This window comes from Nuphar pumila, chromosome 2 (genome assembly GCF_984573655.1).
Source record: "Nuphar pumila chromosome 2, dmNupPumi1.hap1.1, whole genome shotgun sequence".
Lineage (NCBI taxonomy): Eukaryota > Viridiplantae > Streptophyta > Magnoliopsida > Nymphaeales > Nymphaeaceae > Nuphar > Nuphar pumila.
The window spans coordinates 9350095-9376283 of NC_143250.1; the positions used below are offsets into that span (position 1 = coordinate 9350095).

Here is a 26189-nt window from a genome sequence, read left to right on the forward strand (position 1 = left end):
CTTTCTTTGAATCTTCATTCGGAGGAATTTCCCCAACGGAAGCCACCTTCTTTTTAAACCTTGGATAATCCGGACGAATATGGCTCGGTTTATTACAATTATGGGAAATAATCTTTTTTCCTCCACCACCATTATTTTTCCAAAAATGGGGTGGTTTGTATGGCCTTACATTGTTGTCGGGTCTAGACACGGCATGAATTTCATCATCCTTTTTTAAGGCCAAACGAGTCTCTTCTTGACACAAGTAGGCCAAAATGTCACTTAGAGGAATAGAAGACCTATGAAGGAGGGATCCTCTTAATTGCTCAAACTCGAGACGAAGCCCATGAATAAATTGGAAAAATCTTTCTTTCTCCATTTGATTTTGCCTCATGGCAATAGCACTACCTTCCCATTGTAGTTCGAGAAGGACAAGTTCATCCCATAAAGAAGATAGGGTACTATAATAGTCCTTAATACTCATATCACTTTGCTTGGTTTCTCTTACTTTTTCTTGTAGGAAGAAATGTCTAGCGAGATCTTTTTGAGTGTACATGCCTTTCATAAAGAACCAAACTTCATTGACCCTCTTAAACTTTGCAAGATTTGCACAAATTTTTAACTCAACATTATTCATGAACCATGCTAAAATTTTAGCATGCTCACTTTCCCAATCTTCCATTTTCGAGAAGTCAAGAATAGCTTTCTCTTTTTCTTCTTCATTCAATGTTTTTTCCTCATCTCCTTCAAACTTGGTTAACTTCAATTGTGGTTCCCGAATGGTTCCACACACGTAACCCCAAAGTTTTTTACCTTTGAAATTATTTTCCATAGCGGCCGCCCACATACGATAATTGGTCCCATCTAACTTAAATGAGAGGTCGATTTTGGCGTTTTTGTTGGTCATTTAGAGAAAAAGAGTTTGAAAGCAAAAGAGAGGAGAGATATTACTTGACAAGAGAGGATCCGATGAAGCTTTCACAACCAAGGCTCTGATACCATGTAATGAAGTGCTGAATAAGAGAAGCGATGTCTCCAAGAGCAAACAAGAGAGTGCGCACATACACAAATAGCCACTAATGGGCAAGAGTACAACAAAACCACAAAAGTGGCAAAACGCCCAAAAGAAGAGGAAAAAATATATTCCACTCAAGAAGGCTTCAAAGAAGCATGCTTTACAATGGGGGGAAACCCCTTTATTATAGACAAAAGAGGAGGCCTTGGAAGGGCTCCTACAGGGGCGTTGGAGCCCTTCCAACGTCCTTCTAGGGGGGCCTTTCCAAGGTGAAAAAGAAAAAGAATAAGAAAAAAAAAGGAAAAAGGAAAATCATAATATGCGTGAAAATGTAAAAAGACTATTTTACCCCTAGTGAGTATTTACAAGTATATATTTATATATGTAGATAGACAGATAGACATATATATAGATAGATATAGATATATATGTATAACATATTTTAACAGACACGGCAAGTTTGAAAAATGCGGGTACGGGGACACAGCTATTTTTAAATAAAATAAAGAAATAATAACATTTTAAATGTAAGAGGAAGAAGGGGTAAAATATTTTTTTTTAAAAAGTAAAAGTTGTTTTAAAAATATGTGGGTGTTTGAAAATATATAAAAGGGAATCTTTTGGTTATTTTTAAATAAAAAGAGGAAGAACATGATATTATGAATACAAAACAGAGTAAAAAAAATTTAAGAATATGAAGATTGGTAGGGGCCTCAACGAAATTTTTGATTTCATTAAAGAGGAAAAAAGGGTGGAAAGGGCACCGACTCGCTCCCTCATCTCTCTCGCTCTGCAAGGAAGACATGGAGGTGGCACGAGGTACGGGTCATCTCTCTCTCTCTCTCTCTCTCTCTCTCTCTCTCTCTCTCTCTCTCTCTCTCTCTCTCTCTCTCTCTCTCTCTCTCGTTTTCCCCTCCTCCAACCTCTCTCTCGTTTCCCCCTCCCCCAACCCTTTTTGTTTACCTCTCTCTCTCAAGTGACCCTGCAGTCGGCGAGAGAGAGAGAGAGGGGAGGAAGAGTCAAGGGTCCATGGAGCGAGACCAGAGAGAGTCGAGGGTTCCGAGAAGAGGGGGGGGAATTTTGCTTATTTTTCTTTTTTGAGGTTTGGGCCTGCATTAGACCCGACCTGGAACAGTGCGATGTGCTCGCACTATGCTCGGGACCCATACCGGTGTTGATGTGTGTTGACACGAGAAAGGCAGGCGAACTGCCGTGTCCCGGTATCATAGTCCAAACACCAACAAAATCCAATTTTGCAAAAACAAAAAGTTTCAAGGCAAATCAAGTTTCTGAGAAACCTAGTTTTGCCCAATATTACACCAACACTCCATTGCACCCATGTCGGCCCAGCAGGACACGGGTACTGGACATGGTGCGGGTACGCACCGAGTCAGATCCAATCCCGACCCGACCCAAACACTTTTTTTGTTTTTTTTTTTGTGTTGACCTGGGTGAGAGAGGGGGGGGGGAGAGGCAAACAAGAGAGAGAGAGAGGGTAAACCAGAGGGTGGGGATGGGGGGAACGAGAGAGAGGTAAACGAGTAGGATACTGAGAGGGAGAGTGAGAGAGGTGAGAAACAGAGAGAGAGTACCTCTTATTCTTCCAGTAATAATCTGAGAGAGAGAGTGAGCAAAAAGGGGGGCGTATATGTTATATAAGGATCCTAATATAGTGGATCCATATATAATCCAAACCCAAACTCTCTCTCTCTTTATATATATATATTCCTGTCCAAGTGCCTATATTTTTTGAAATTTTCATATCGTAACCTCCGTACCCATACTTGTACCCACACCCATACCCATGTGACATAGGTTTTGCCTTTCTATCATCCAAACGGGGCCTTATTTATTAGATTTTTAACTTGCCCATTTTTTAGATGTGCTAAAAAGAGTCACTATCAATGAGGGAATGGAGGTTTTGGTGCTCAAGCAAAGGCACAAAAATTTCACTTCAATATGCAAGTATTCCTTGTCACACAATAGGTCATGTCATTTTACAAATATGCAAAGCATAAAGAATAAGGCCATAGAGATTATAAGGTTACACAAACAACTGATGACACCAAAATATGGAGATAAAAATTCATCAGTAGAATCTTAAACTTACCTTCATCTGAAAAAAGATTAGAAAGGTTATGTGTTAAGACAACACAGAAATCGAAAACTATGTGACTTCTAGTGCACAAACACAGACCAAAATCAAGTGCTCTAAACCTCTCGTTCCTTCAATATCAAGGGGCTTCAGTTAACAAGTTGAATTTCATATCATGCAATTCTTAATCTGCATATCATATTATCAACTCAACTTTTAGTCTAGATAACTTTTTGATCTTGGCATTTTCCTCATAGGCTACCAACATGGGCTTTGAAGATGTCTATCAATCATAAAGCAAAGGTATGAAGATGTCTACCAATCATAAATCAAAGGTATACAAGAAGCTTAATTATCCTTTATATTTAAAAGAGCAAACAAGAAATAGACAAGTTGGTGATATGGGCCTATACACTTAAAGCTTTTCAGTCGGTGTTCTCTCGAGATTTCGCATACTTTTCAACGTAACCCTGCAAAATACAGAAGTGCCCAAAGGACAAGACCATATCATTATGCCAGTTACAAAGAGAAAATTGATCATAGAATCCTTTTCGCAGTTCAGATACACACCTCCACAAGCTTTGAAATTTTTGGCCGAGAAACAGAGAGGAACTGCTCAATTGCTTCATTATTGATTGGTATCTGATGGGACTGCATTGAGCTGAGGACTTTGCCAACTGACTTCTTAACTACCGACTTGTGTGCATCCTTACTTAATTGACCCCCACGCCATGATGGTTTCACCAGTTCTTTCACAAAGTCGATGAGGGCAGCACGGAAACACTTCATGGCTTTTGTCTCCTTTATATTGCTTTCACCATCTACTGGATGAGCCATATTCACATATAACTCCATATTATCAGTAGTTTGCACATCAGTAGAGTCACCAGCACTATATACTTTTTCCTTTGGCATAAGATTTATATCTTCATTCCTAGCCAGAAAAGAACCCTTGCCTGCTTCAGTATTATAAGGGGATGTTTCCTTTTGAAAGTTGTTGCTGCCAGATCTGGTTATACCATTACTATTCTGTGTGAGATCTGGTGGCACATTATCAAAAATGCTACTTCTAATGAAGTTAGAAGCCTGTAAAGTTCCAATAGCTCCTCCACTAGAAGGCTCAATACTATCACGAATAGGGTCGTATTGGCTTACAGGCGACGACATCCTTGTTGATGCATGAACAAAAGATGATTGAAAAGGTACAGATGGCTCCCAGGAATATGAATAAGAGCCAGTTTTATACCCTCCAGATGCTGATGCTTCACCTACAGAAATTTGCATCAACTTTTCTCCCTCAGACCTTGTGTGATATGGTGGAGAATTTCTTGGAAGATTGGTATACCTTGAAGCAGAGTATCTAATATCATCATTCAAGACTTTGTGCATGGTTAGACCTTCTGGCTTATCCAGAGTAGTGATCCCTTGGTAAAATAATGATCCATCACTAGTAAGTGCATGGTCCATTGTTGAGGCAACAGTAGATGAAGGAGCGACATGGCTAATATCTACGTCTGACTTAGAAAGAGTATCATAAGTTGATGAATAAGAGGCAAGCTTCGGACTGATTGATTTCATTCCATTTCTACCATAAACTGAGTGACTACTCTTACTGTAAGTATCATATCGTGTGGATAAGCCATTTGATACAAACCTATAGTGAGGAGCACTGGATAATGAAGGCTCACTTTTCACACCCAAATTAAGGTCATAAGGAGCTGATCTTTTAATTGCTTCACTGCTCATATAGTGCCCTCCAGGAATTTCTTGGAGATTTTGAAAGCGCAAGTACTTGGGACCTGATTGAATACCACTGAATTGTTCATGGTGAAAATTCAGATTTCTATGAATGGGAAGAGCCTCCTCAGAGGACCCACTGTGCACCTGTAGTCTTTCATTAGTGATTGAAGGCTGGACTGACACACTCGAGATAGGGTAGAATGTCGATCCTTTCACAGAACCATAATCTTTATATAGATTTTCCCTGGTTATTTTGCCGACAGGATAAAGAAGCTTTGGATCGTCCCTTTCCAAAGGTGATTGTTGAAATTCATTAAAGACCGATTTGACACCTGAAGACAACTTTGTTTGATGGATGGAAAACCTAGGGTCAAGAAACCAATCATCTCTTTCACTTTCCCCACCATGAACAAGGGAAATATGTTTCTGCAGAAGGGGACCTGAATTTGTTGAAGCATCAGCATACTGAAAAGACCTCCCCACGTGAAAAGCAGACAGCTTGAAGCTGTTGATTTCTTCAGTATCTTTCCCTGATTCAGGATGATAGACCAATTAAAAAATTATCTTTGAACAAAGCCATTGATATATTTGCCTCTAGAAAGGGAACAAACTTATACCAGCATCAGTATTACTTCCATTCTGATGCAGGAAGCTACAAGAGTTCCCTTTTATGCACCAACCTCTTGCAAAAAAGGCACAAGCTACTGCTGGTCGTTTTCTACTGTTTTCTTCTGCACAAGGAGACCTACTTTGAGGCTTTTGATGCTTATCATCCAAACTGAAAAACAGGACGGCCATTTAATGATGACAACACATCAACCGGTTGAATAAAAAAATCAAGTTAAGACGATAAATCAGTTTTCTATTTCTTCACCTGAAGCATTATCATAAAACTGAGATAACATACCTAAGTGATCTCAGCTTGCGGTCCCCAGAGGACTGCATGGCTGTTTGCTCACACAGATGCCCCTTTCCATCTTCAGATTCACCATCTCCAGGGGCCTCATGGGATGAGATTTGAGGATGCTCTTTTGCATTGCTAACATGATCAAATTTATTATTTTCAGCTACAATGCCATCATCATCATCAAGATTAGAGGTCTTACTCTTGACTCGACCTTCAAAAGCATCAGCAATTCTTTATCTGGTTAGTCTCATTCCATTGCCATTTTGCCACAGTATAGTATTTCATTGTGTCAAACGAAGACATGCACTTTTACCTGAAGTAGCAAGCTCAAAATCCTGACAATTTACAGACTGGGCCCCAGTTGGATATGTAGCTAGCATCTCTGCTGAGGAACTACCAGAAACAAGGCTGTCATCACCTTCTATACTATGGGTTTTTGATTCAATATCAGCTTCACTTTTTCTGAGGGACAAACTGAAAGGACCAACATTCTCTATATTGCCAAGCGACTCATTTTCTTGAGAACTATCTGCACATATGAAAATTGAGCTAAATGGTCATCTTAGTGGACTAGAATCAAATCCACATGACAAATTGATTCTTCAGGTGCTTCCATAGAAAAGTTATTAAGTCCAGACAATGAGCAGAATTTGCACAACTCTTCAAGGAGATTGATGAAATTCAACACAGAGTTGGTACACAAACCCACTTTCGGGGTGTTAATAAAGATGCTACTATTTGAACCACAAAGTCCTTAAATGGCAACACATGCTCGTACATGACTTGTCATCTACGTCACAGGGACAAGGACACACTTGGTACGGCACAAGGTTATGTAATAAAAATAGGACAAAGGGAGCATATATATATATATATATATATACATATCATAGTCACTTATATCGTTCAAGGTGTTTTCTCGACAAGGATTTTTCTCAGAGAGATTTTCAACAAATGGTTTTCCTCAGGAAAACCTCAGGAGGTTAAAAAAATGGAAAAAATATAAATAATAATAAAAAAGATAAGAAATAATAATATTGCATTATTTTTCTTGCAAAAATATAAACAAATGATTTTTAAAAGGTTTTAAAATATAAAATAAACTAAAAAATAGAAAATATAAGCTTAAAATATAAAAAATAAGTTTTTTCCCAAAAATATCATGACATTATTGTGATATTTTGAAAATATAGTGATATATTGCCGATAATATTGGCTGACCTTAAATCACCGATATTATGGAGATATTTCAAAATATCAACGATATTGGTGACACTGATATATATAATCCAATACAGGCTTGGTTGTGTCCCTGAAATGTTGTGGAGTGTCCAATTGGATGTGTCGACATGAGACATATATGCGAAGTGTTGTGTCACAGTTTGTCATAACAAATAATAATATGCACATGCTGATGGTATTTTGTTATGGTATGTAATTTTTGTGACATCGCATATTAGGCAGTTCAATTCTATTTACAAGTTGGATTACCCTTATCATCGTAATATAATTATCATGTCTTGTTTTTTGTTGTTCACATGGTATCAAAGCAGGTCCTGAATTATCCATTTGCCATTTGATCAATCAATATATCAATCAATTTCTATCTTATTTCCTTTCTTGAAAGGAAACATGAGACAAGACAAGAAAGAAAGGTCCACTTCTAATATATAGCTTTCTAGAGTTGTTATTTTCATTACATAGGACCACATCACAACATTAAGTTATGTCGTAATGACCGTTGATAAATCATGAATGCCAGCATTTTGGGATGTAGATCCAAAAGAGTTAGATTTGGAGGGACACATGAATTGAATGTCATGAACATGAATCTAGATGAGCCAACTCTCCCATCATGTTTAGAATTTAGACATAGGATTCAATGAATAAATATCATTGAAGAGATTAAAGAACAAACATTTCGATGTGACATTTTAGTTGATGAAATATTGTTTGGGTGGATCAAATTAGATCTCAACTGTTATTCTAGTTGTCTACATCCAAACCTTTTGTATGAGTTGTCATTTATCTGTATGTGATAACTAGTTAGCTTATACTTTGTTGTAGACATGAATCTAGACAAAGTCAGCTATTCCATCCTCTTAACATTCATGCTTCAATGAAAGGAAAAAAAAGGTGACAATGAGGAGAGTGAAGAACAAACAATTTGATGTGACATTTTAGACAATTTATTTGTCTTGTGTAACTCTTTTTGAAGTTGGGTGGATTAAATTAGATCTAAACTAATTCTGGTTGTTTTCATCCAAACCTTTTGTTTCTTATGAGTTATCATTTATCATGTATGTGATAACTCGTTCTTTTATACATCATTGTGGAGATTTAATAGATTGTGTTATTATTGTTGGTAATCACTCTCCATTTGTAGTTTGTTACTGTTATCTTCTCATTAAGTGATTATGTGCACAAGTTTTTACTCATTTAGTTGTGTTTTACTTAATGATATTGACTCTTGAGTGCATAATCTTCTGGTGTGTATGCATGTTTGTGTTGTCCCACTTTTGAACATTTTTAAAATCCTTACCTCGTATTATGTCATGTCGGCATCCGTGTCTATGTAACATAGCCTATAACATATGAGGGATAACTAACCTTTTAATCCTTTGTTCACACTCTCCAGTGCATGTGATTTCAGTAATTAATGATGTCTATACAAATTCAGAACCAGGATGGCATTTTATATAACAATATGACCTTAAAAATGCACTTACATCGTCAATATGTCTAATGGGATAGATGGTTCATCTCATGATTATGGAATCATTACATTCGTATGGAACGAGTGATGAAAAATTGAAAAAAAAATGAATTTCTTCCGACAGGATTTCTAGCTCAATTGTCGATTTTTCATAGTTTTAAGCAGAGTTGCCAGTCGAGGAAGCGGGAGCCAGAAGCGAGGCACTTCTAAATTTTTAGGAAGAGGAAAGTGTGGTACAACTTAGAAGCGAACTGAGAATCGTCACGGAAGCGAGAGGGGAAGCGAACATAAAACGATCTAGGAATCGAACTGGAAGCGAACAAGGGTTCGAAGGGAAAACGAAGAGGGAAGTGACAAAGAATTCTAGTGGAAAGCGAGTAGGAATCAAAAGAGAAGCGAAAATGTATATTTTTCTAATTTATCAAAATGTAAGATTTATATTATCATTGATAAAATAAAGCATGACTAGATAACATTAAAATTGATCCATTAATCTCAAAACTGAATCATGTATGCAAGGCAACCATCTAACAAACACATCATGTTGCAATCATTTAATAAATAATACATCAATATATATATATATACATATATATAATTCATATTCCTGTTGCAATATATAATTCATATTGCAGCAAGCCATTATATTTAGTTCATATAAATAAAATCACCCACGATATTTACTCATACCATGATCAATACAAGAAACAAGATCCAAAAACAGGGGGAAAAAGAAAAATATGAAGTAATCAAGATGCATTCAGTACCCAAATAACACTACAAAATCCATCCAAAAACAAAAACTAAAAAGAAACAAAGGGGGAGCTTCGGCTAGAGAGAGGGAGGCGATGCCAAAAAAGGGGCCAATCAGTTGGCCTTAGCCCCTTTTTAGGGAAAGAGAGAGCAAGGTGGCAGTGGGTTGGCCCCTTTTCTAGCAATTGAAAACCCAGTCGATCGAGAATTATCGTAGAGAGAGAGGGAAAGGAGAGTGAGAGGGGGGGGGGGGGGGGGGGAGAGATGAGAGTGAGAGACGGAGAGAGGAGAGTGAGAGACCGGCGTAATTGAAGATCTTGAAGACACCCATGGTCGTCGGAGCCTGCTGATGTCGTTGGAGGTCATCGAAGCCTGCTGACAGTCGCCAAAGGTCGTCGGTCGAGAACGAGAGAGAGAGAAATTTGGGAAAGCTAAAATGTCCTTTTCATAGAAAATGAGCTTCCCCATTATTATGAAGTGAGACTCCCATTTAGGGGAAGCGCTCTTCCCATTTTAAAATAGTGCTTCCCCTAATGTTTCGGAAGTGCGGCGTTTAGCGTTTCCCACTTGTGCAGGCGCTTTCGGTAACCCAGGTTGTAAGAAACCCAGTTTTTACCCAAAACCAGGTTTTTGGCAAAGCCTATTTTACCAAAAACTTGGTTTTTTAGGTATTTGGATGTCCAAAACTTAGTTGTCCAAGTTTCTTATTAACAAAAATAAAAAATAAAACAAAAAAACGGAAAAAAAGTGTGGACCATTTTCTAGCCACCCACCAGTCCAAAAATGGTTAGACTAGTGTCATCAATGTTCGATGGTACCAGCTGGCCATTTTTTCAGTTGGTGGGTGGCCCAAAAATGGTTGAAAAGACAAACTTAAAGAAAAAAGAAAGGAAAAAATTCCCCATCCTTTTTCCAGCCAATGGATGGCTAGAAAATGGTTAAACATTAAAACAAAGGAAATTAGTCAGTCATTCTCTGGCTAATGGGTGGTAGAAAAATGGTCATTATTAAAAATTAAAAAAAGGTACACAAATCCAGGTATTTCAATCAACAACAAGGCAGGAAAAGATATTTTTGGCTAGTTGGTACTATACAAATCTAGTGGTACTAATCCTACCATTTGTTGGCTGGTATGAGCAAGAAATAGCAAAGGGGATGGTCAATGTGAGAGAAGGAAATAAGGGGGAGATGGGACCTGTTTTTTCTAAACCAAGTTTTGTTACAAAATTTGGTTCAAGCCACCATGACAATGGCAAAACCAAGGTTGCCAGACTAGGAAGCGAAAGCGGGAAACAATACAAGAAGCAAAAGTGGGAAACGATGTATTTTTAAATGTATAGGAAGCGGGAAGCAATGAATAAAAAAATAATATAAGAATTGAATGGTAATCAAAATGGAACACAAATAAAAACTAAAATAAAAGTGACTATTCTTAAATTTCATGATTTTTTAGTATAAATTAAATTTTTAACAAAATCTAAAAATGATGACCACCGATTTAGAAAAAACACATGGAAGTGAGTGAGATGCATGAGAGAAAACACAAAAAACATGAAAAGTAGAGTGACAGAACATATAAAAAGAATAGATGAAGTGTGTGGAAAGCATAGGAGAAGCATAGGAGAATCGAGATTCTCATCATGTTTCGGAAGCGAGGAGTATTGGATTTTCGAAGCGGGCTTCTCATAAGATGCCTAATGAGTGGAGGAAGAGTACTTTGGTGCCTTTATATAAGAATAAGGGTGATATACAAGATTGCACAAACTATCGTGGTATAAAACTCATGAGTCATACTATGAAACTTTGGGAGAGGGTGATTGAGTCTAGGTTGAGGAAGGTTGTCATGATATCGGAGAATCAATTTGGTTTTATGCCTGGAAGATCAACTATGGAAGCTATACATCTTCTTAGACAACTTATTGAAAGATATAGAGAGAGGAACAAAGATTTGCATATGGTTTTTATTGATTTAGAGAAGGCATACAATAGAGTACCTAGGGACGTTCTCTGGTGGACAATGATGAAGAAAGGTGTTTCTCTCAAGTACATTAGTATAATTAGAGATATGTATGAAGGAGTAGTAACCAATGTCCGCACTTGTGGAGGGGTGACAACCAATTTTCCGATAACGGTTGGGTTACATCAAGGATCTGCTTTAAGCCCTTTCCTATTTGCGATAGTGATGGATGAGCTTACGAGATCAATTCAAGAAAATGTACCGTGGTGTATGTTGCTTGCTAATGATATTGTTTTGATTGATGAGTCTAGAGCTGGGGTTAATGCTAAGTTAGAATTATGGAGACAGACATTGGAAGCTAGAGGTTTTAAGTTGAGTAAGAGTAAGACTGAATATATGGAATGTCGGTTTAGTAAGCAACGAAGTAGTGATGGGAGTATAGTGAAGCTTGGTGAGCAAGATATACCGGTGAATGATTATTTCAAATATTTGGGATCTATCATTCAAAAGTATGGAGAAATTGATGGAGATGTAAATCATAGGATAAAGGTTGGGTGGATGAAATGGAAAAGTGCTACTGGAGTGCTGTGCGATCGTAGAATGCCATTGCGGTTGAAGGGAAAGTTTTATAGGACGACTATTAGACCCGCTTTACTATATGGTACGGAATGTTGGGCTGCCAAGAGACATCATATTCAAAAAATGAGTGTAGCTGAGATGCGGATGCTTAGATGGATGTGTGGAAATACAATAAAAGATAAGATTCGGAACGAAGAGATACGTAAGAAGGTAGGTGTTGCACCCATTGAGAATAAGATGCGAGAGAATCGTTTACGGTGGTTTGGACATATTCGGCGAAGGCCTAATGATGCTCCAGTTAGAAGGTTGGAGAAATGGGAAAATATATTAGTTAAAAGAGGTAGGGGTAGGCCTAGGAAGACTTGGATGGAGATGATAGGAAAGGATATGAATGCTTTGAACCTCACCGAGGACATGGCGTTGGATAGAAATGATTGGAGGAAAAGGATTCATGTGGAAGACCCAAAATGAATTTCTTTTTTGGTTCATATCGCTGACCCCAATTGTTTTGGGATGAAGGCGTAGTTGTTGTTGTTGTTGTTGTTGCTTCTCACATATCTAAGAAGCTTTTGGTAACTCTTGGTGTAGTGCAGAAGTTCGGATGGTTGTTAGAAGATACTAATTATAATTTACTACACAGAAGCCACTTGTATGCATGTAGCAATGTTTCATTGATCCCAGGTGCATGTAGACTATAATGAATGTGAGGTCTATGCTTAAAGCCATAACTAAGGCCTTAACCAATATCACCGATATTTTGAAAATATCATGATATTATCAGCAAATCCAGGTCAGCCGATAATATCATTAAAATATCGTGATAATATTGTGATAATTTTAAAATAAACTTATTTTATGTATTTTAAGCCCATTTTTTGTATTTTTTGGTTTCTGACTGTATTTTAAAAGCTTTTCAAAGTTATTTCCTTATATTTTTTCAAGAATACCTATTATTTTCTTATATTTTTTATTATTTTTCATATTTTTGTATTTTTAGAACTCCAGAGATATTCCTGAGATTTTTCAACTTTTGAAAATCTCTTTGAGAAATACCCTCGCCAAGAAAATACCTTGAATAATATAGGTGACTATTGTTTTAACTATAGTCACAACTATTGGTCTCGGTTATATCTCGGCAAGGCAATTTCTCATGATAATAGATGAGGAAGAAGAGAGAAAATACTACAATCATGGTTCCAACTTAGTCCTCTTAGGTGTGAGGAAGCTTTATCTCCTGTCTCCTATATTTATAAAGAACCCTCATTAGGGTTTTTATAAGTTATACATTTGTGTTGTTTCACATTACTACCGTTAGGGCGATCCATACATTTAATAGAATACATAATATTATAAATATGACATCTTTAATAACTATAATAACTTGAATAACTGAAATACCCCTGGTGGGTATTGTAATCCTAGTGTACTTCATTAAGAATGGATCTATATTTTGATTTCAAGCTCAATCCTACCCATAGTCATAAATATTGGTATCGGGTATATCTCAAAGAAGCTATTTCTCGCGATATTATAGGTTTGGTGATAAATCTCGGAAAAATCTTGTGACTTAAAAATAAAAATTTATAAAAATAACGAAAATAAGAAAATATCATGTTTATATAATAAAATACATATATAATAAAAGAAATAAGTGAAAATTACAAAATAAAGAAGAAAAACACATTTAAGATGTAGAAAATAAATAAAAACATTAACAATAATTGATAATATTATGATATTATCATGAGAAAATCACGATATTCTTGTGATAATATCGTGATATTTTCAAAATATCACAAAATTTATAATATCGCGATATTATCAAATTGGCAATTTTTTTAAAATATCGCAAAATTTTACCTATAATATTGTTTGCTGAAAATACAGTGATAATATCACGATATTTTGAAAATATCACCGACTGTGATCCTACCACCATAGTTTGGTGCTTTCTACTACTCGATACTAAATTTTCACCTATGAAACACAATATAGAAATACCTAACTTCTCATATTTGGATCTCCAGCTGTGAATTGCAATCCATCACTTATTATTGTCTTCGTGTATCTCAGTATTCGTTTTATTTTTTTTTATGATGAGGAACCCTCACCGAGAACCATGTCACTTAATGGGCCCGCCCCTTGCCAGAAGAGGGAGGGAAAAGTAGGGAAAAGGGTTGTTGCCCCCCCCCCTCGCTTCCTTTTTCATGTCCCCACCCCATTGACCAGAATGTGAAGGGGGAGTGTTTTCAGGTGGGCTGGTCTGGGTCTGGAGCCGACCCAGCCCATGCCATGCCTGGTGTCGAGGTAGTACTTGCGCTCGCACCTGACTCAGGTGTGTCGCCCCCCTCCCCCCCCCCCCCCCCCGATGCACCCATGTGACAGTTTCACATGTACGACATCATGCATGAAATGCAAAACCTGATTTACTATGTATGCTACATCAGGTGAGTGATGGTTAAGTATTGCAACAGGTCTATGTAGTCAAAAGTTGCGACTAGGCACCGACTAGTCCGCTTAGTTGGTCAGACGTAAGTAAAATGCCTAGGCTTTGCAATTCCTAGGTGGGTACCTTAAAAGGTACCAATTTTGCTGATTAGGCACCTACTAAGGCGCCTAGTTGGCGATTAAGCTGCCTCCGCCTAGGCACGAGGGCAGTTTAGCCATTTATTATTCTTATATATATTATTATTTTGTATATATTGTTAAAATGTATCTAATATATATATATACACTGTATATTACATCAATACCCGATAGGGGTATTTTTGTAATTTCACATAGTTGTTTTAGAAAACAACTATTTTCGTTTTTTGATAAAATGTAATTTTATTTTCTTATTTTTTATTTCTTTTTTTTATTTCTTTTGAGGGTTAAAAGGGGCTCCAACCTTAGAGTCGTTGGAGCCCCCAACAGTCACAAATGTGACCGTTGGGGGCTCCCAACGACTCTATGGGAGCCCCCTTTTGGCTCTCCTTTTGAGGCCTTTTGGCCATCCCTTTGCTCCTCTCCCTCTTGTATAAATAGGGGTGAACCCCTTGTATATTTCTTATTCTTGAGAGCTTTCTCTCTTCTCAATAAGAGGCTTTTTATATTGTTGCCTTCGTAAAGGCTTGTGCTTGTATTGTCCCTTTGTGGACTTGTGATATTGTCTCTTTTATTCATTGTTGTAAGTGCTTGTATGCACTCTTTATATTTCCGCAATATCTCATTACATATATATATGTGTGTGTGTGTGTGTGTGTGTGATTTATTCTGTGAAATCATGAAAACATGCTTAGTTATTATATTTATATGTGTGTGTGTGTGTGCTACTTTGCTTTTGGGGTTTTTTCTGTAAAACATTGAAAAAATGCACAGTTAATTTTAATTGATTATGCTTTTTATATGTGTGTTTATTTCTGATATTTTTTCTATAAAATCCTGAAAGCATGTTTAGTATTATGAATTATGTAATATGTTATTTATATATGTATGTGTTATTGTGCTTATGTAAAAGGTTGAAAACATATTTTGTTGATTATACTGAATATGTTATGAATAATTGAAATATATATATATATATATGTGTGTGTGTGTGTGTGTACAATTATATATGTATATTAATATATTTTGTGAAAGCATGTGTAATTTTGTACTTGTGTAATAAAAACATCTTATTAGTAAAAGAATTAAACATATTTTTATGTATATTTTGGGTACTTTTTTATATTGTAATTGGGGTATCGACTAGTACGCGACTGGTCTTTTTAGGGGTATACTGACTAGGCACTGCCTAGCGCTTTTGACTACAAAGCAACACATCCACTATACTTCTATGGGCCCTTGAATCTGAACCAGGTTCTCCCTTAACTCACAACAGCGGGTGTGCTTGCAACATCAGACCTTCCATCTTGTTCTTCTTTAATAAATGCATGGCACATTTTTGTCTGTAAAATGAATTCCTCTTAGACTTCTATCAACCACTATTCCTGGAAAAAAAAAACTTTAGTAACCATAAATCCTTTATTTGAAACTTGGTCTTCAAATATTCATTCGCATCATCTATATGTTGTACAGAAGAACTTATAATGACCATCTATGTCATACGGACTCTTCTAACAGGGCACCGCACCCGTGTCGCACTCGCACTCAGGCGGGTGCGACACTTGGACACAGATTCCTTTGTGTTAGGTGAAGTCAACCACACTGAGGTCCATTTCTAGCCAAAAGTAGATTCAGTTAACCCTAATTAAGTCAATTTTTATCTATATTATATATATAAATACATAAACGCACACAAATACACGTAGTGTTAACTTAAAACTGTTAAAAATGATATATATATATATATATCCTCCCCGCACCCAAGTTTTTTTAAAGTGCCGCATCCGCACCCGCACCTATGTGACATAGATGACGATGTAACTAAGAGAAATTACACCATGATTTCCACTGTATATAGATAATGAATAACCAAAGGGACTTTTGTCGAAGTTGGGATGCAGTCCATAAAAACTTGCCAGGCAAATACTATCACCCTTGGATATGATTGAGGGCCCCATAAAGTCTCATCCAGAAAAGGGACACAAGAAGGACGGAAAGACAAATAGCAAGATTTCAAAAAAAAACTTGTCATCTTGAGCAGTTCCAGGTAACCAAATCAGCAGAAGAATTCAGTGCCAGATTGGCTAGTAGCTGGCTGAGTAATTGCCATTCATTTATTTTCATTAGACACCAAGTTTTTTCTCAAAGAAAAGTTCAAGCTACATCGCTTAAGCAGCATGCACCCATTGTTCACCAATATAAAAATGTTTGTGAATCTTAACTTCAGCCAGGGATGATGCTATAATCTGCATTGGTCTCATCCACCAATTTAAGGGAAACACATTCTTTGAATTCAACCAAAACTGCACATCATGCCTCCCACAGGCTAGAAGAACTAAATCCTTCTGTATTCCATGCCCAAGAGAAAGGTAGTAGTTGCTCTAGATCAATGTCAACCACCAGCTTGAGTCAGAATGCAGTTTCCACCACCTCTTAATGAAAAATAATTATTAATCAAGACCAATTTGCATATGCTCACTCCACCTTGGCCGGCTGATAAAGAAACTTTATCACAATCAACAAGGTGAATTCTGTCCACTTTGCCTGAACTGCTCCATAAGAATTTTACCAGCATTCTATTGATCCTTTTCTCCACTTTCTTGGACATCTCTAAAATAGTCAACAGGTACAAAGGAATGGATTCCAAAATGTGCCTGATCATGGTGATTCGCCAGCTAGTGAGAGGTAACATGACATTCACGGCTGGATCTTGCCGCTAATTCTAACCACCCCATCCCAATGATGATGCCCGGAAATACCTTTAATAGGCTCATACCAAGAAGCTCGTGAAGGAAACCCAACCTGCAGCCAAAAATATTAGGCATCTTCTTTTTCAGATCATCCAATGCATTGAAAAGTATGAGAAATCTTTTCCTTGATCATATGCAGTCTAGAAGCTATGGAGAAGCATCTTAAGGCTATGCAGGTCCTCCACTGCTGCATTCCCTCTGCAACACCAAAGATTTAGCAAAGATGTGTTTTAATTTGGGATACTAGGGATAACCATGCCCTCAACAAGGTGAGAATCAATTGCGTTGTTGAAAAGAGCATTCCACCCAATTGGCTCCCCTAGGGTCGAGCCTTGGGTGTGAGCACTTCACACTCCTCACACTCAGCATTGGACGTACCAGCAACTGTGGGGAACTCGGCTAGGAGCTCAACCCACACCAGCAAGGAGCACCGAGGCTACAAGGAGGGTGCCCATCTCCATTGGCCAAAAAGAGACCATGGCTAGCGCAAGGGAGGGTAACCGACCTTCTGTGGCGATGTTGAAACAGCAAGAGAGAAAGAGAAAATCAACCTGAACATCCCCATGAATGGTACCAAGAGACAATCAACCTGATCATCTCCATCTTGATGACTGGATAAATTGTTTTATCGTAATCTAGTCCATACTTGTGTACCTTTACCACTAGTTAAATGCTGAATCCCAATATTACCATTGGCCCGTGTTTCATTTTATGTCCACACTTGCATCCTATGGCATTATTACCCTTTGGCCTATCAATTATTTCCATGTAGTTTATCCATAAAGTGCAACTGCTGTAGCCTTCTGCTTGCTTGAAGAAAGTCCATAGGTTTTTCCACTTATACAGTTAACATGAAAGTTTTATACTCGAGACTGAACGCTTAATAATTAACACGTCATTGAGTAGGGTGTTTTTCTCTATTAGATCTTATAAGTAGTGCCACCCTAGAATTCAAGAATTTTTCACTAGGTTCTTCACAATTGGTACTTTTCTATTGTACACTTGTTCATTAAATGTATCCACGTTTCCATTTTGCTTTTCTATAGTTTCCATTTTGCTTTTCTATAGCTTGTTACCCTCCATGCATTCGGTGGTTATTTTGTTCCAATGGTATCATTGTTGTTAAACTTCTCCTTTCTTCTCCTCTTGGCATTTCATGATATTTGCGTCTGAAACATTGGAGTCATCTAAAGCTAGAGATGCTTGTCCACTACCTTATAGCCAGTTCATGAGTGATTCATTTTCTTTCTGCTTTCTTCATGTCAAAAGCATTTTCTTCAAAAACCAGACATCTTGCATCAACACTTTCTGCTTTATAAGGTCCTACAGTACTAGTAGCAACATCCTTTGTAATCATTAGAAACCCCCCAAAGCAATGCGCTAGAAGAAAACATATCCGAAAGATCATGTGTGCATAACACACCCTAGACTTTCAATTTATCATAAGATGGATGATTTTCATACATCATGTGTGGAAATTTATCATTTATTTTCCATAGGCAGCATATTTATAATGTCAGCAGCAATATGAAATGTTTTACTCCATAATTCTGGTGGTGCCTCAATTAAAATGAATCATTCATAGTGCAAACAAAAAGAAGTTGTACGTATTAATATCATGATAGCTTGAACAAGTTTTCTTGCTCTTTAGTGAGATAACTATGATAAGAGTGTCCACACAATGGTTGTTATGGGAATCCTAGAAACTCGAATTGGTGCTCCCCAGCTCTGCTCAATGGTTTGTGTTATCTCGTTAATCCCTTAAGAGATCCTCCCAGATCCAAAATGACAATGCGAAAGAAACTTTTCTTGTTGAGAGGATCAGGGGATAAATAGGGGGGCAATGTTCCCAAGCCAATTGTGGTTTGAATAATGTATACCTTGCAATTGTACATGATTGGATAAAATGTGCTCACAAAAGAACGAAGAGTATGAAATGCTTTTGCCACAGCTAGACTGCAGATAGATTCTACCTTTCCCTCCTACCTTCCAACGGCTCACTCTTTTACACCATCATCCGTTCTCAAATTGACCGCTATTGTAAATTACATGAAGACATAACAAGACATACAGCTAATCAGAACAATAAAAACATCCACAGTCTATTCTTCTTGGAGGCTCTTCTTTTCAAGTAATCAACATACAAGCAATTAACTGGTACCCTAAGTTTCGTGTTTCCCCACCAATTGAATATAGCAAGAAGGAGACGGTCTTCTGTTTTAAACCAGTAATAAAATTCCATCAGGCAAATACTAACCTAAAAGAACAAACCAGTTGTATTCATCAACACTACGCATCAAGACTTCCATAATATAAGACACATAACACAGGAAAAAACAATGCACCTTACAAACTCCAACCTACATCCTAAAACCGCATAAAATTACGGCGGTTAGAGCATACCAGCGATTGTTCTTCAGTAAGGATCAGAACTATGGCACCCAAGGCAATGTGAAACATGGGTGTACTGATCTTAACATAAAATGGAAACAGAATAGCAATAACATTAATCAACGATTTCCTAATAACAACATAAAAAAAAACAAACGCATAATATTCGATTACAATTTACATATTATCCTGAACAACATGAGTTTGATCCATGTTTTTCAAAGCCAAGCCTACCCGCTAAATTTTCCATTGCCAGACAACAACTCGAGAAAGGAAAACATAAACCCATCAACTTACACACAGACAATAACCAAGATAACATCTCCCAAAAAAAATTTGTGGGTATCATGTCTGATGCAAAAAAAAACACATTAATTGAGACAAATTTTTTTGTGGGTACCCCATCAAACTATACCAATCAAAGGAACGATCGTCCATCAGAAGGATTCAAAAGGGGGAAAAAGAGGGAAATATCGGGTACCATCATCGCATTTGGAGATGATAGAACGCTCGCCGGCTTCCTCGAGGGGCAAGGCATCGGAACCTGTGGGGTCCTCGTCGGGAATCTCGCCGGACTTTTGCATCTTCCTTCTTGCTTGCAGGGCGCTGTCAGCAGCAGGAGAGACTTAAGATGGTGCGCTGCGAGGGCGACGATGGCCTGACGACGTCCCTTCCCTCCTCCCCCTTCTTAACCCGCGGAACCAAACTAGGCCTCGTCTTGCTTCTCCATTCCCACTTTCGCAAAGAGAGAGAGAGAGAGAGAGATTATCTCTGACACTCGTGTCCCCGCACACGTGCCGGCACGGGCTTCTCCTCGACCTAGGGATGTCAATGAATAGGATTTTATCCGATATCCGATCGACTCCGGTTATGTTTAGTTGGATTTGATAAGCCAAAACCATATCCGATTAGGATGCGAATATAATTTTGATTTTTTGCTACAGAATCCGAAAAATATCAGAATTTGTTTACATGTAAAAATGCATATCTGATATGAGCTTTTCACCTTCTGAATCCGAATCTATGAACCGTTTATCTCCCTACCTCAACCTCGTTATGCCGATGTAATACCCCAAAAAACTGAGATATTTTCAAGACACCCCTATTATGAAAATATAGTTTTTTTTAGGGTTAGCGTTTAGTCATGTGACATGATGTCTGTATGACTTTTTTTGTGTTGTTTTTCAGAAACTAACCTTAGAGATGTGATCTACATTGTTTGGTTAGTGAGAGTAGGATTGCCTCGTTATGACATTTAGGTGATTTTATGTCTTGAAAAATCAATGGCTGCCAATGTGCAATATTTTTCAATTAATAAAATTGTATTTTTTTATAAAAAACATAATCCAAGAGATGGATGGACTATGTTGAATCCATATGTGAGGTCCTATTGGATTGATATTGTAATGTTCTAAAATTTTTAACTTGAAAAATGTATGAAAAATAAAACTTTTGTTATAATTGATTATTTTGAAATCAAATCGGTAGCACAACAAAAATTGTTTAATTAATCTAAGTTAGCAAATCTTGGACGGGTTAAAAGCAAAATACACCACAAGAAAGATTATATCATAATCTTAATAGATTTGGGTCTGAACCCATACACATTGATTTAAATGAAGAATCCAGAATCCACAAATGATTCATTTAACAAAAACTTCAACCCATATATAATTTAATTGAAATTATTTAACATCAAAGGTTTGTTAGATTTCGGGCAGCGGAAGCGTACCTGAATCCATGTCGATGATCACGATATGTTGCCTTGTATGCGACAGACAATAATCCAGTTCATACGATCAAGATTCACATAGTAGAAAAATCACGATTCACGATAGATTGTGTGAGTACAAAGCCTTCTCTACGTTGTCTTTTCTCCCTCTTATTCTTGATGATGATGGGTCTCTTCAAGAAACATTTTTTAACAGCCTTGAGGGACTAAGACTCCTCTTTATATTGGATTTACCCATCATGACCGTAAAAAGAAATCTATTTATTTACCCGATTTGAATTGTAAAGTACTTTTATTAGGTTGGGTCTGAATGTAAATAGATCCAATATTATTTTAACTTTATTTTATGCCACTTTAATGAAAATTCTAACAATCTCCCACTTAGCATAATATAAAATAAATAATTGTAAGTATATCTAAAATATAGCATTGGATCATAAAAGAAGTTTTATTCGAGTGCACTGTAATAAACATACCCAACAATATGTATTTGCAATTCATCATTCATACTTACTTTAAGAAAACTTATTGATATAGATCATGGCGGTTATATACATCAAATGATATATTCCCTTCCATGCATCATACTATCAACAATTTCACTTAAATAAGTCTTATATGGTAAATAATATAAATAGTCTCACTTTAATGTCAATACGATAAAATCTTCTATTTCACACATGAATGTTAACAAATAAAATAGAAGAAGATAAACAATCATCCATTATGAGATCTCAAATGTATCAATTACATCATCAATTATCCCATGAAATAAAACTCATACTCATTACATGTCTTGAGAAAACTTTAGGTACCAAGGCTTTAGTCATGGGGTCAGCAATCATGTCAAAACCACTGACAAAACTAATTGATACAAGATGGTTGTGAATCCTTTCTTGTACATAAAGGTATTTAATATCATTGTTCTTGTTAGCACTAGTAGACTTACTATAATTGGAGAAAAATACTGCAAAAGAATTGTCACAATGTAAACTTAATGGTTTAGAGATGGAATCTACAACTTTAAGTGCAGTAACAAACTTTCTTAACCATAATGCATGTGAGGATGCTTCATGACAACCAATACTTTTGGCTTCCATAGTATAGGTAGCCACAATATGTTGTTTAGAGCTTTTCCATGAAACTGTCCCACCCGCAAGCAAGAAAACATATCTCGATGTGGATTTCTTGCTATCCAATCTACCAGCAAAGTTTGCATATGTATAACCAATCACTTTCAAGTGATCGGTTTTGCCATAAGTAAGCTTGAAATCTTTAGTTCCTTGAAGGTATCTCATTATTTTCTTTACTGCTTTCTAATGTTCTATTCCTAGATTGCTTTGATATCTCGCAAGTAATCACATAGCAAAACTAATATCAGGACGTGTGCAAACTTGAGCATACATTATACTCCCAAGGGCGGCAGCATATGTAATATTCTTCATTTCTTGCTTCTCAATCTCATTTTGTGGATACTGATGGGAACTAAATTTATGACCTTTAAAGATTGGCACTTCACATGATGAGCAACTAGACATGATAAACATTTATAAGATCTTAGCAATATAGGGTTTTTGAGATAAACCAAGTAGTCTTTTAGTTCTATCATGATGGATTTCAATGCCAATAACACATGATGCATTCCCCATATATTTCAGAAAATTCTTAGTCTCACTTAGAAGACTCAAATTATTTGTAGCAAGTAATATATCATCCATATATAGAATCAGAAATTTAAACTTGCTCTCACTGGCCTTTAGGTATATACATTGATCAGCAATGTTCTCACTAAACCCAAAGGACAAAATGACTTCATTAAATTTCAAGTACCATTGACGGGAAACCTGTTTAAGCCTATATATGAATTTTTTTAATTTGCATACTAAATTTTCATTTCCTTTCATTTCAAAACCTTCAGGTTATACCACGTATACTTCTTCGTCTAGATTCTCATTTAAAAAGGTAGTTTTTACATCCATTTGATGTAACTCTAAATCATAGTATGCCACTAGTGCCATAATAATTCTGAATGAATCTTTTCTAGAAACAGGAGAAAATGTTTCTCTATAATCAATGCCTTCCTTTTGAGTGAATCATTCTGCTACAAGTCTGGCCTTGTACCTTTCTACATTACCTTTGGGATCACATTTGATTTTGAAAATTCATTTACAACCAACTGGTTTATATCCCTTAGGTAATGTAACAAGGTTCCAGACTTCATTCTTTTGCATGGATTCAATCTCCTCATTTATGGCATTCAACCATAAATCAGATTTTCCACTTTCAGTGGCTTCTATGAATGTGAATGAATCATTATCAATACCAACATCATAATCACGCTCTTACAAATATATAATATAGTCATCTGAAATAGCAGGTGTCATAATCCTTTGAGACCTTCTAAGTGCAGGAGAATGGACTATATTATCAGTATCATCATGCGTGTTATTTTGCAGTGGTACATGTTACGACAATGAAGCCATACATGATACTTCAAGTACAAGGTTTTGATGATGAGCAAGTGGAATCAACTGCATTTCAGCTAAGGCTATGAAGAAATTAAAGAATTTGGTAAAGAATCCTTGAAGATTAGTGTGAAAATGTTTAATTCATTAAAAGTCTTAGATTCTTGTAAGAGCCTTACTTAGAGTGCATATTTAGGTTGCATTTCACCTTAAAAGTCTTTAGAAAAACTTTTCTAAAAGAAACTCTTTTTAGAAAACTCTTTTCTTAAATTTTCATGTTTATTAGTCGACCAATAGACTTATCAGTCGACTAATCCTTTTGCGCCATATTTTCTAAAAAGTCATTCTTGTCAAATTAGTCGATCGAAGATTTTATCAGTCGACTGGATAGAATGTCTGTTTTCTGGAAAATTAGCAGCAGTCGACTAATGATTTTATCAGTCGACTGAACAGAACATGTGTTTTCTGAAAAAATTTAGCAGTAGTCGACTAATGCTTTTTATCAGTCGACCGAACAGAATGTTTGTTTTTCAGAAGATTTTAGCAGCAGTCGACTAAAAGGTTTTTCAGTATACTGATGATATTATCAGTCGACTAACTTTTCTCCAGTCGACTAAGTTTCAAAAGTTCAGATTTTCAAACGGCTCGATTAACAGATCAGTCGACCGACGATAACTGTCAGTCTACTAATAACTAACTATTAGTCGACTAACTGATGTTTCAGTCGACTAATTTTGCCGTTTTCCTGAAACTTCAAATAGGCGTGTCTTTTCATTTTTCAAACGTTTTGATCGTTCGAAAGGGACTGTTTTGACACCCTTTCATACTCTCAACATATGAAATCTTTGAACTATAAATATGAGTGCATTCTACACTCAAAAACATAAAATTTAATAGAATTACATTGAATTACTTCTTGCTTTTCACTCATATTCATTCAAGTATTTGTTTTCTCACTCACGTGATATTTTCACTTCAGTTTTTCACTCAAATCACTTTGAGAGATAGTGAATTCGTGAGTAGAGTGTTTCAACAACCTCAAAAGCCAATTGCATCTCATTTGCATTCAAAAGGAAGGCTCATAGGTTGTATTGTAAGTTGTTATTTCTTTTGTAAAAAAAAGACTCTTTGGTGTAAAGGAGTTGTTTGCTTTCAATAGGATTGTTACTGAAAGTGGGACCGGTTATGGTCTGTGTGATCTTGTAGTTTACAAGGTTGATAGTGGAAAATCTCAAGCTGGTTTTTGCTTGGGGACTGGATGTAGGTCGGGTTAGACTGAACCAGGATAAAATCTTGTGCTCTTTGTGTGTTTGCTTTGAGATTTGCAAAATCATTTTATTTCCGCAGAAAATTATAAAAAGCACTATTCACCCCCCCTCTAGTGCTTGTTGCCTCGATCCTAGTGCACTTTCATTTGGTATCAGAGCACATGTTTGCTATTACTTTGATTTGACCATCATCTAGCATGGCAACTACAACATCTCAGCACAAAGAAGGAAGTTCCTCTGTTCATCCTCCTCTCTTCGACGGAACAAACTATGGATACTGGAAAGTAAGAATGACAATATTCCTGCAATCCATGGATCTCGATATCTGGAGAGTTGTTTCAGAAAAGTACCAAACTCCATCAACTGATTTCAGCCGATGGACTGATGATGAAAAGAAGACTGCTTCACTTAATGCCAAGGCAATGAATGCCTTATATTGTGGCGTTGACAAGGTAGAGTTCAATCGCATCTCTCAATGCTCTACAGCTAATGAAATCTGGCATACTCTTCTCGTAACACACGAAGGTACGTCAAAGGTAAAGGAATCTAAAATTGCTTCTTTAGTTCATAAATTTGAATTGTTCAAAATGAAGCAAAATGAATCTATATCGGACATGGTAACTAGAATGACCGATATAACTAACACTTTGAAATCCCTTGGAAAAGAATATTCACAAGTGGATTTAGTCAGAAAGATTCTAAGGTGTTTAACTCCTGAATGGGAGAGAAAAACCACTGCTATTGAAGAAGCAAATGATCTCAATACTCTCACTCTTGAAGACTTAGTTGGTAACCTAATGGCATATGAGGTCCAACTTCAAGATAGACAAGAAGAAGAGCCTAAGAAGAAGTCTCTTGCTTTTAAGGCTACTTCTGACTCAAAAAATTCAGAAGAAGATGAAGATGCAGATATTGCCCTCATCACAAGGCAATTCAAAAGATTCATCAAAAAGGGAAGATTTCAAAGAAAGGCAAAGAAAGCAGATTCTTTCATTCCCAATGAAGTAAAGTGCTTTAACTGCAAAAAGGTAGGACATATTAAGAAAGATTGTCCTCTTCTCAAATTCAAGCCCAAGGACCAATTCAAGAAGAAAAAGGCATTTCAAGCATGTTGGGATGATAGTGACTCCTCTTCCAATGAAGAATCAAATGAAGAAGTCGTCAACATGTGTTTTATAGCACAAGAAGATTCGGTAAGTCAATTTGACTATGATGAGTTGTTTGAAGCATTTAATGATTTATATGCTAAATTTAAG

The 26189-nt window shown here is 36.7% G+C and overlaps 1 protein-coding gene across 4 annotated transcripts in view; it reads right to left on the bottom strand.

Moving 5' to 3' along the window:
* Positions 1–20196, bottom strand: part of LOC149844689 (zinc finger CCCH domain-containing protein 36-like) — a 35347-nt gene extending 15151 nt beyond the window's left edge. For 2 of the 4 annotated variants that reach the window (XM_089995122.1, XM_089995123.1), the window contains exons 1-6: positions 19950–20196; positions 6050–6265; positions 5737–5947; positions 5447–5607; positions 3660–5359; positions 3503–3559 (exon numbers count right to left, since the gene is read on the bottom strand). In XM_089995122.1, coding sequence (XP_089851248.1) covers positions 3515–3559; positions 3660–5359; positions 5447–5607; positions 5737–5947; positions 6050–6265; positions 19950–20052 — 2436 coding nt within the window. In that variant the 5' untranslated portion in view covers positions 20053–20196 and the 3' untranslated portion in view covers positions 3503–3514. Of the gene's footprint in view, positions 1–3358; positions 3560–3659; positions 5360–5446; positions 5608–5736; positions 5948–6049; positions 6266–19949 lie in introns of those variants that run through there. The other 2 variants (XM_089995127.1, XM_089995116.1) reach the window with 2 other exon arrangements.
* Between the last annotated feature and the right edge of the window lie 5993 nt (positions 20197–26189).